General features: G+C 34.0%; 2 protein-coding genes across 2 annotated transcripts in view; one reads left to right on the forward strand and one right to left on the reverse strand.

The window, feature by feature from the left end:
- Positions 1-2,174: 2,174 nt before the first annotated feature.
- On the forward strand, positions 2,175-10,583 carry LOC106769135 (glutamine-dependent NAD(+) synthetase). The gene is made up of 13 exons (XM_014654621.2): positions 2,175-2,574; positions 2,685-2,990; positions 3,846-4,069; positions 4,243-4,346; positions 4,452-4,586; positions 4,721-4,889; positions 5,282-5,417; positions 6,333-6,471; positions 6,739-6,915; positions 7,235-7,402; positions 8,877-8,972; positions 9,917-10,045; positions 10,160-10,583. The coding sequence occupies exons 1-13, from the start codon at positions 2,381-2,383 to the stop codon at positions 10,376-10,378; spliced, it is 2,196 nt and encodes a 731-aa protein (XP_014510107.1). The 5' UTR covers positions 2,175-2,380; the 3' UTR covers positions 10,379-10,583.
- Positions 10,584-11,761: 1,178 nt separating this feature from the next.
- LOC106766646 (luminal-binding protein 4-like) overlaps positions 11,762-11,950 on the reverse strand; it is a 3,316-nt gene continuing 3,127 nt past the window's right edge. The window contains exon 3 of the mRNA XM_014651360.1: positions 11,762-11,946. Within this exon, the coding sequence (XP_014506846.1) occupies positions 11,762-11,946 (185 nt within the window). The remainder of the gene's footprint in view (positions 11,947-11,950) is intronic.

Genomic DNA, 11,950 nt, shown 5'->3' on the forward strand with positions numbered 1-11,950 from the left:
AAGGCAACCCACGATGGAGTGATACGGTTACCTTGGTCATTGGCTATGATTTCAACATGGCCATTCTTATAAACACCAACACATGAATAGGTCGTTCCAAGATCAATTCCAATGACCGTCCCCAACTTGGTAGCTTCCTCCTTTGCAATGGAAATTGCAAATAGACATCCTGCAACGAAATCTCTCCAAGTTAATTACAAGGTAAACTTGAACTAGTTAATTGATGACAAACTGAACCGCGTGAAGTAAGCATTCTCAGTCATTCATAACAATATAAATATTTTACATTACATACACATTCACAACAAATAAAAAATTGGATCAAAAATCAGTAACTGATTTCCTCATCAATAAGATTACTTAATTACTCTTACTATCTTTAGTGAAGGAGGCAAGCCCTGTTCTGAAAGGAATAAATCAATTATCACAAAAGAAAAAAAAAATCTGTATTTTGCATCATTAAAAACATAACTGGTATTGAATAAGAATCATGCATCATGAGAAATCACGAGTAATATGCGATCAAGGATTCGATTTATTATATATCTGATTGAAATTGCATTACGATACAAGAAAACCAAATTAATAAGCATACACTGTAATGAATGTAATATCGCACGAAACATGCGGGGAAAAAAAAGGTTTATGCAGCATCATTATTGCGAAATTAAGGAAATAAAATAAAGGTAACAACAATGACAAAAATCAAAACTACGAGTAATCATTATCAACACGTTTATTAAACTTCACTGACTGTGACTAATAACGTGCTTAAAGAGAAACTTAAATGATGAGAATGTTTAGGATCCCATCAGATCCATGAAAATAGGAAATCCAAACAAACAATCACAAAAAAGTTGAAAGAAATCGCAGTGAGAAGGTTCTTGCTACATCGAAAAGAGACAGAGAAAGCAACGAGATCTGATTGATACCTAACGAAACAATGGCAAGAGGAAGCAGAGACCCGCGTGAAAACGAGCGAGCCATGGTGTCAAGTTTTCTTCTCTTTTCTCGATGAATCGCAGTTCGGTGAGTTCAGAACAGAGACCTTGTAATAGCCCCGTTCATTTATAGATCTCTTTGAAAAGTTGGAGCATGTCACACGTGGTGACGTGGACCAATTGCGATTCCTGAAAGAATGGTTTGGCCAATAAAAATGGTCCTTTTGCATGGAAACACCTCACTATTATTTGATTAGAAAATTACATACCAAAATAAATGTTTCTCTATGTACAAATAAATAAATCTAGTAATAAATTCACTTCTGTGATTTAAGTGTTTTTTTTATTATTAACATGTTCTTTTATTTTCAAGCATTTGTACTTTTTTTTATTTATTTCCACATTTGATTTTGAGGTATTCATTCTAACATAGATGAAGAGAAAAATAGTTTTGCAATTGAGTGGTGTAAATTTTTTAAAATATGAAGCAAAATACACAAAAATTAATAAATAATTAAAATATTAAATGTGAGAAAAAAAAAACTTGTTTTCTTTGTTGAAATATCAATACCAATAATATATTTGACTTGTTTAACCGAGTATGAAATCACTTTTAAAAGATGCGTTAGAAATTATAAATATACAACAATGTGATAAAACATAAATAAATAATTTTTTCAAGAATTCAACTAAAATATTATAATTTATTAAGTAGACAAATTCATAAGAAGACAAAGCAGGAATAAATATTCAAATTAATAAAAACATTGTCCGAGAAATTTCATTACGTATTTCATAAATTTTTATTATTTTTCTAGATTTATGATTTAAAAAGTTTAACTTTTCTAGAAATTTAAATATTTTGAATTATTACTTTTTTCTTATTCTGAAATGTTATTTTATTTTTAATTAAATAATTTTTTGTTTTACATTCTTTTTATGGATAGCGTAACCATCATTATTTTTGTCTTTTCATTTTGGATTCATCGCTATAATGTGGATTATAAAAATCAAACCAAAGAATATTTAAATAAAGATTTAATTAAAATTAGTTGTAGATAAAATAAAACTCCATTAATTAAATATTTTATTAAATATTTGATAGACAATACATTGCAAGGAAATGAATTATTTACTTAAAAAAATTAATCAGAAACTTTTAAACACGATTTAGTACTGTTAAACATGATTAGTCTTTAAGTGAGTTGACTTGAAAACTGAGTTATTGAAGTGCGTAACGTGCTAAGAGGGAAGCGAGACAAAAGAACCCGTCCAAGGGTCCAGGAGAGAACAACGAATACGACGCATAATCTTCAAAGTAGCATCGTGGAATCGAAGCTAAGGTCTGAGCACACATTACAATTTAAAAAGCCCCTTGCGAATATTGTTGCAGTTGTAATCTGCGGCATTGAGGAACCCCAAATTGCGAACCGAAAGCGATGAGGCTCTTGAAGGTTGCCACATGCAGTCTCAATCAATGGGCGATGGATTTCGATTGCAACGCAAAGCTAATCAAGGAGTCCATTGCCAAGGCCAAGGAAGCCGGCGCCTCCATTAGGCTCGGTCCAGAACTCGAGATTCCTGGTTATGGCTGCGAAGACCACTTCCTAGAACTCGACACAGTTAACCATTCGTATGTCTCTTTGTTTTTTTTTTTTTTCTCTCTATGTGTGTGTTTCGCGTAGGAACATGGTAGGTGTTTTGCATTCTAAGGAAACTGTGAATTGGCTTTGTTGCTTGCAGATGGGAGTGTCTGAAAGATTTGCTGCTTGGAGATTGGACAGATGGCATTCTGTGTAGCTTCGGCATGCCGGTTATCATAGGTCAGGAGCGCTACAACTGTCAGGTTTTCTGTTTGAATCGGAAGATTCTCATGATACGACCGAAGCTGTGTCTTGCAAATGATGGCAATTATAGAGAACTGCGATGGTTCACGGCCTGGAAGCGAAGGGATCAGCTTGTGGATTTTCAGTTGCCCCTTGAAATTTCTCAGGCTTTAGGCCAGAAATCGGTTCCATTCGGTTATGGGTTCATGAAGTTTCAAGACACGTAAGTTGTAAATGTGTTTTACTTTATTTAGTTTGAATTTAATATCCGTGCACTCTACTGTTATATTGTTTTTTAAAGGTGGTTGTTTAAAAGTCTACATTGGTCTGGTGAAACTGTAAACTCCCTTTTCATTGTCATTGTATACACTATTTACTCATTTAGTTTTCTGTTTCAATGTTAGTGTTACATAGAAGTTGTGTCATCAATATGGTGTGAGATAGTTGATATATAATTTTATCTCTTAAACACGGGTTCAGGGATTTGATCCTCAGTCTCGTAGGTATAAAAAAACACGTAGGAAGAGGTTAATCCCTTAAATTAGTTTCTATGCCTGGAGAAATTAATTTTTGTCTGTTGAATCAGAGATACCATGGGTTCACCTAAAAAAGTTTTGTCCTTTCCACTTCCAGTAAAATCACGTATACGTTCCTAAGTTATGGTAAATTGTTGGTTAATGATAAGTCCTTTTCTCTTGACTGAGAGATAACATGGGTTCACCTAAAAAAGTTTTGTCCTTTCCACTTCCAGTAAAATCACATGTATTTTCCTAAGTTATGGTAAATCGTTGGTTAATGATAAGTCCTGAAATTAAATAAATCATAGGTTTTATTTACATTGTGTGAGTACTTAGCAGATTATTACCAGATACGGTTTATCCTCGTGTTTTACGGCTGACATACCCATCAGCGTTGCATTCATGCACTGGTTAGTTGATTTATTTACCTTTCTATTTTTTCATGCACCTAAGAATTATTTGCGTGTTGCGTTTGCAAGCATTTGATTTGTTTATTGAGTGGTTGCAAGTTTTAGTCAGATTTATCAATTGCTAAATATGAATCATTTTCCCATTCTTAGAGCTATAGCTGCTGAAGTTTGTGAAGAGCTTTATACTTCAGATCCTCCTCATTCTGAGCTTGCATTGAACGGGGTTGAAGTGATTATGAATGCAAGTGGAAGTCACCACCAACTCAGAAAGCTTGACTATCGTGTTCATACTCTTATAGGCGCCACTCATTCTCGGGGAGGGGTTTACATGTATAGTAACCAACAAGGCTGTGATGGAAGTCGCCTTTACTACGGTAGAAAAACCTTTTGTCTTGATAGAATGATATTTGAACTTTTCACATTTGTGCCCATTGCATATCCTGGAATTCCGTTGAGGACGTTATAACTTCCATTTAGCTTGTTCAGATTTCATTTTATGTTGCTTTTTTTTGTTTCATTTGTCTACAATTTTCCATCTTTGCAACAGATGGATGTGCATGTGTTGTGGTTAATGGAGATGTTGTCGCTCAGGGTTCTCAATTTTCTTTGAAGGATGTTGAGGTTGTGGTTGCTCAGATAGATCTAGATGTGGTATGTATTGCATTATATTCCATATATCAATTTACACAATCATTAAGACTATCAATAACTGATGTTGGATTTGATTCTTTTAGTCATTTTGTCCATTGGTGGTAGGTTGTGAGCCTTCGAGGATCTTTAAGTAGCTTCCAAGAGCAAGCAAGTTATAAAACTAAGGTTCCTTCAGTGGAAGTACCTTACAGTCTTTGTCTTCCTTTTAACCTTAAAATATGTGTTTCTCTTCCACTTAAGGTAAGTTTATTTTCATTTGGTAGCAAATTTGAAGATAGTCAATATTTGTATCTTGGATTCTTATTTCACCACATTATTGCTGCAATCACTCAGGCATCCAAGCTGCTAAGTTGATTTTGATTTATTCATTATAGATAAAGTACCACACTCCTGAGGAGGAAATAGCATTTGGACCTGGTTGCTGGTTATGGGACTACTTAAGAAGAAGTGGAGCATCTGGTTTTCTGCTTCCACTTTCTGGTGGAGCAGACAGTTCCTCAGTTGCTGCAATTGTTGGATGCATGTGCCAGCTGGTTGTGAAAGGTAAGTTCAAGTGCAATAAGAAGTGTGGTTAGATTCATGTGTACTTTCTATTTCAGATACTTGTGACAGTACTTTCTATTCAATTTATGATCCTGCTTTAAATACAGAAATGCTTAAAGTGTGATCACTAATCTAGCTTATGATAAGCATGAATTGTATAAAGATCTAAGGGAAGGATAGAGAGGTAATATATATTTGATTGGCAGCTGAACTAGCTGAAAAAGCAGAGTTGAGTATTCATTGTTCCATCAAATATGGTGGACCATAATAAGATTGAGAAAGACAAATGCCTCCCGTTTATTTTTCATTTTCACATTTTCACGTGGCAAAGGTGGAAAAGACAATGACATTTGTAGTTTGGATATGAGTGGATCATGGGTATTTGCCTGCAGAAATTGCAAATGGGGATGAGCAAGTTAAAGCTGATGCAATACGAATAGGAAACTATAAGGATGGTCAGTATCCTATAGACAGCAGAGAATTTGCTAAAAGAATATTCTATACCGTGTTTATGGGATCTGAAAACAGGTAAGTGATAAATTTCCATCCCGGTCTTATTGTTATTTAGCTGTATCTCCATAAGTTTATATCTGCTACATTCCATTGATATTCCATCCACATTTGTGTAAGAGGAGTCCCTCATTTACACACACACACGCATACATATATATATATATATATATATATATATATGTATGTATGTATGTGTGTGTGTGTGTGTGTGTGTTTTGGACCATTGGATATGATTTTGGTTCTAATTTATTTTCACTCCATTGTGTTTCCAAATCCCCATTAAACTTACATATTGGTGGTTTTGAACGAAGTTGATTATTTTGCCATTAAAACATAACGATGATATAACATAAGCTTGACCAGTATGCTCATTTTTTTATCTGCAATAACAAATTTAATTAATAAGGCAATTGGGTTGCCTCAACCCATGTACAAAAGAGAAAGAAACGGAAAAAGAAAAGAAAAAAAGCAAACCCAAACCCCATAATCTCTCCTTAAAACCACATGAGATTGTGCCAAAACATCAAAAACATGAACAAACCCTTTTCCCTTATACATGTCCAGACACAAAGAAGTGTTATGTAAACCCATTCAAGAAAGCTGCACTGATGCGTTGTTGTTGAAAGTATTGTGTTCTTAGTCATATGCAGTTGTAGTTCTCCCTCCAAGCTTTCAACATTCCACTTCCAAATTTCCAATTTAAAGCTCTTGCATAATACCTCATGCAAAATTGTAAACAACACCCACAAAATAGAAAAGTTTTGACTTTTGGTTCCTAAGATCATACCCCCAACATAAATACTGGAAGACTAAAGCCCTTGAGTACTGGCATTCGTTTTTCACTTTGCCTGTACTGAGAAATCATTCCATTGCATGAACCAGCTTATATCACTCAGATGTGATGGATGACTAAAATTTATTCTGTTTCAGTTCAGAAATGACAAAGTCCCGAGCAAAGGTGCTGGCTGATGAAATAGGTTCGTGGCATCTTGATGTTAGCATTGATGTCGTTGTGTCTGCTTTTTTGTCATTATTCCAGACACTTACAGGAAAACGACCACAGTACAAGGTAAATGAAGCATGAACAAGTTCTCTCAATCATAAATGACTGCTAGAACTTGTAATCTATGAAGTTGTCACTCACGTTATGTTTGTCCAGAAAAGCATGTTCATATTTGTAATGTATCTCCATATCAGGATGCCAGGGTATTAAAGTATTTGCATAACATCTTTGTGGGGAATCTCACTTTTCTATTAAAGATTGAGGCATTTTATATAATTTTTGTTTCTATTTTATGGAAGCCTCATTTTTTTTTTTATGATTTTGTTTCTACAGGTTGATGGCGGATCCAATATTGAGAATTTAAGCTTGCAAAACATTCAGGCTCGAATCAGAATGGTGCTAGCTTTCATGTTAGCTTCACTCTTGCCTTGGGTTCATGGCAAACCTGGATTTTACCTTGTCTTGGGAAGCTCTAATGTGGATGAAGGGTTACGTGGTTACTTGACCAAGGTACTTCTATTTAGCTTTGGATTAAACCTTTCTTTATTAGAGATAGTTTGGTTGAAGAAAATGTCTTTCTTCTATTTTTTTTTACCCTACTTACAAAATTTCAATTTTATTTTTTTTTACTTTTTTTCCCAATTACATAGATCTATACAAAAAAATTATAGTAACACTTGAATCTTTGAAAACAGGGGACTGAGTTGATTTTGTATTCATTCATAAAATATTTTCTTAAAATAGACCCTTTGTGTCTCAATTTTTTCCCCACTTTCTATTATATGTGGTTCGTTTCACCATTTTGCTCACAGCTTATATCTTTTTACAGTATGATTGCAGCTCAGCAGATATTAATCCTATTGGTAGTATAAGTAAGCAGGACCTTCGGGCATTCCTGCGATGGGCTGCCATCCACCTCGGTTACCCATCTTTGAAAGATATTGAAGCAGCTCCACCCACAGCCGAACTAGAACCTCAACGTTCTAATTACAGTCAGGTAGTATTCTGTTTTGTCACACCATTTATGACTAATCTGGAATCTCACTTCGATTTTGATTGTGTTGCTTAAATTGCAAGTGCATATACATGTAATGTACCTTTTTTGGTGTATGTGTATGCTTACGTAGGAATTTTGCTTAAAGTGGACCAGAGGGTAACGATAACAACACAGAATTCAATTTTTTTGTTTTTTTGCACGAGAGTGAGTCATTATTGTCAACAATACGCCTGACAGGTCAAAAGACAATTTAATTGCAGCAACCTCAGATCATAATGATTCTGTGCAAATATTTTGACTTTATATAAGTTGGCCGTTAGATTTTTCGTTTAAGAAAGTGGAATATAAATCTAATCTAACAATACAAAACTAACTTATAAGATGTATAGATCCAATTATATATTATGATTTAATCTTATCAGTAGTCGATTTGAACTTTTCGACACACCCTCTCAAGACATCTTGAGTGTGGGACTGGAGAAAAACCAGACAGCGAGTGACACAAGACCTAACAAACTTAACTAGGATAATTTTTAAATGACTGTAATACCATCTTAAGAAAGTATAATTTAAGTCCAATTCAACCTTATAAAACAGATTTATAAGGTGCAGTTTAAATTCATTTATGATTTGATATTATTTCCAGTACATATAGGTTTTTCAGCAATTTGTTTGTACAGCAGAATCGTGTTGTAGAGCCTCATAAATGCAAAAGAAACAATATAGAATTCCAGTGTCCAACTCTTGATCTAATCACCAATGAAAATCTGTGTTAAGCCTGTATAAAAAAAGGAAGAAAATAAAGAAATTAACTGTTTTTTTGGAAATACAATAATGTACAACCTAGAATTGGACCTGCAAGGCAGAGTACTCGAGTAAAGCCTTAAATTAGTTCTTGAGTTTGTACGAGCTGGGCATTTTAGTCCCTGAAAGTTTACAAACCTTTTACAAGTTCCAAATTTGCCAAATTTTGTCCTTTCTGGTGGAAAATGACTACGAAATAAGGGGGGAAGATGTCTAAAATGAATTGTTTCTTACAAAGTCATTTTTCAAGGACTAAAATGGCCAACGCATATAATCTCAAGGAATAACTTGAAGGTTTATTACGTAATACTTAGAAAAGCGAATGGGGGTAATATGTAAACGAGGATATGGCTGCTTTTCTGGTCAGGCACAAGATCTTCTGTTCATTTCTCTTTTAATGAGTAAATTGTTTTTCTGTTATTATCTGTAATAAAAAATTAGTGAATTTTTTTTTTTCAAAATATTAGCGAAATTAACATTAAGGAAATGTTAAAGCCTTAAAACAGGGCAAGAGAAAGTCTTGGGTATTTGACTTCAGCAGTGCTCTATTAGTTTTTGCTTATATTTGAATCTTTTGATGTACTTGGTTTTTTATCTATATGCATTAGTAAATTGTTTATGGTCAACTTTTAAACATATGTACTCAGATACTTCATTCTTTGTTGAACAGCTTGATGAAGTTGATATGGGAATGACTTACGAGGAACTATCAGTTTATGGAAGACTACGGAAAATTTTCCGTTGTGGTCCAGTTTCCATGTTCCAGGTTTATCTCATGCTTCCCCTTTCTGTCCTAATTAAGTCTTTAACCTTTCACATTTTTTTCTGTCATATGATAGTGGTTGAACAGAATAAGACAAATGGGTGGTAGTAGGATGCTTAACCATCCTGTAATGTAAATACCTGTTGGGAATATCAGAGCCAAGAAAAGTTAAACCCTACTAGCTGTAGACCTAGAGCTAATTTCACAAGTCATTAGATAGTGCAATTAGTTTCGTTATTCTACAAGGCCAACCTAAACTATTTTGTGATTGCTAACTTTTTGACTTGGATATGTTCCTTTGGAGGGGAAGACTCTAACTTTTGTTGTCATACCTTAAACTGTACTTGAATCAAAGTATAATGCAGGATCTTGTCTTTAAGCGACCTAACGTAAACACTGATTTTACTAAACTCAGACGATTTCTTGATGTGAACTTTTATTCGCAAAAACTTTCAGGAAACGAATAAAATCAAAGTAGTCGATAATCTAATAGACTCTTCCAAACAGGCAAATTGTTTCTCTCGAATGACAGTGCAGTTAATATCAGCTTTTGATGATTCCAGCTCTTTAATAGCCTTTTTACAAATTTCACGTGGTTGTAGTAATTAAAAAGAATCTGTCTATAACCAAAGATCAAAGCATAGCATGGTTTGCTACTTTGCTTTAGGAGGGCAAATAATGAAAAACCAAAAAACAATGCACGATATTTAAGTTAAAGAATTGCCAGAAGAAATCTATTCCATGTATCTCAGTCCTTCTTGACTGATTTCTAAACTACCACGTTTTCAAAACCTTACCAGAAAGAATAATTACTGTACTTGATATTGTGAACTCAAGCGAAATAAAGTTTTGGCATCCAAAGCTAGCAGTCTGAGTGAATTTTGCAGTTTATATTTTGTCTAATTTTACTTGCCAATCATAACTTGTTTTGTAATTTACTGTGGTAGAATCTATGCTACAGATGGGGTGCAAAATTGACTCCATCACAAGTAGCTGAAAAAGTAAAATACTTCTTCAAGTATTATTCTATCAATCGACACAAAATGACTGTCTTGACACCTTCCTACCATGCTGAGGTATGTAGTTGTTATCACTTCAAATCAGGATAGCTCTCCGGTGTTCCCATCATTTTGGCTTATTCTTACATCTTTTCTTGGCTAATGAGAGTTAATCTTTCAATCAACTTGCAGAGTTATTCACCAGAGGATAATAGGTTTGATCTTCGCCAGTTTCTGTACAATGCAAGATGGCCATATCAATTTAGGAAAATTGATGAACTTGTGAGTGAATTGGATGCTCAAGATGTTAAAGATTATGCAGCCAATGACACAATGGCAGCTACATCACATGGTGTTAGTGGGATGGGAGTCGCTGCAGCTGGTTCTGGAAATCCTAAAGCTGGATTCTAATCATATTCAACCCCTCCCTCTAAAGAAATAAATATATAAATTATAGATTTCCACAAGGAGGATTGGTGAAATTCATTTTACATTTTCAATTTAGCTTTATTCTGTTAGTGTAAAAATATTTTTAATTAGTAATCATGTTTCCTCACCTAATAGAGGAAAATAATGATTAATGAGAAGAATAAGATTTATTACAAAATTTTGATTATCTCTATCTCTAATGTAACCCAATAAAGTCTAAAGTCAATATCCGGTTTGTTTATACTAAAAAATGTAAGAAGAAATATGTGATTAAGTTATGCTCATGTCTCTACAGAACAATTCTACATTAGGTATTTCATGTTTAAGAACTTTTAACAAACATTCTTGTAATCTTGTAAGTATTGCTATAAGATGCTAATTTCTAGTTTCTTTGTCTTCAATTCTATCATTAAAATAAATGTTTTCTCATAAGTATTTATTTCTAAATCCCTAAGTCGCCTCTGAAAGGAGGGGTAAAATATTGGAACACAAATTTTGTGAAATTGTGGTAAAAATCAACAAACACAATCAAGATCTAGAGAAGTAAATTTTGATGTGTATAAAAATGTAAAATTTGTCCCTCAAAAACATTAATCGATTAATTTTATAACAATAGATCCTTTGCTTCTACTATTTGAATCTCGTTATGGACTCCACGGAACATACTCTAATAACATGTTTGATGCGCAAGTAAAACTGACGTCCAATTTCCTTACATGGCTATTGGTTGATCCACGTTTTTTGGTTCTAGGCTGAATCTAACACGCACTAATATATTTGACAAAATCAATTTATTGTCTTGTAAAATAATCGACAACGACGTATTAATAGAGTTAAAAGTAAACATACAAAAAGCCTGGAAGAAAGTACTAGACACCAAATCTACATTTCATTTTCTGACCCTACTCATTAATACTACCCTTTGTCCATGTTCGAGGAAAAGATTCAATGAGAAATTCAAGAACCAATACAGGTTTGAAAGTCGCTAGCTTCCATAAAATGCCATCAATAATATTTTAAAAATATTACCTGCTCTAATTAAGAATTATTATAATTATTAAGATTACTTCAAACCAAAAACTGAGTGTTAGCACTGGAACCCTTTGTTGTAAAAAACGCGACACAGGAACGTAACAAAAGCAAACAGAAAGACCGACCAGAACGAAGCATACTGATACAGCTGAAAAAGATTCGTCGTAAAAACTAGTTAAAAAAAAGGAAAATACAAGTAATTTCACAGGTATCTTATCATCGCCACCAAAAAAGCAAGCGCAGGGGAATTTCTTAATTCCCAGCTTTAATAAAAATTAACAGACTCCGACTAATCTATTGTTTCTCATCATATCTAAAGCATAACAAACATTTCTAGAGCTCGTCGTGAGAGTCGTCCTCGTCCTCGCCTGATTCACCACCACCTGGGGCTCCTCCTGATCTTTGATACACAGCACTGATGATTGGATTGCAAACGGCTTCCACCTCCTTAAGCTTCTCCTCATATTCTTCTTTCTCAACACTCTGGTTGTCATCAAGCCATTCCAATGCTTCCTTCACTGC

The sequence above is a fragment of the Vigna radiata genome, chromosome 7 (genome assembly GCF_000741045.1).
Source record: "Vigna radiata var. radiata cultivar VC1973A chromosome 7, Vradiata_ver6, whole genome shotgun sequence".
Taxonomy (NCBI): Eukaryota; Viridiplantae; Streptophyta; class Magnoliopsida; order Fabales; family Fabaceae; genus Vigna; species Vigna radiata.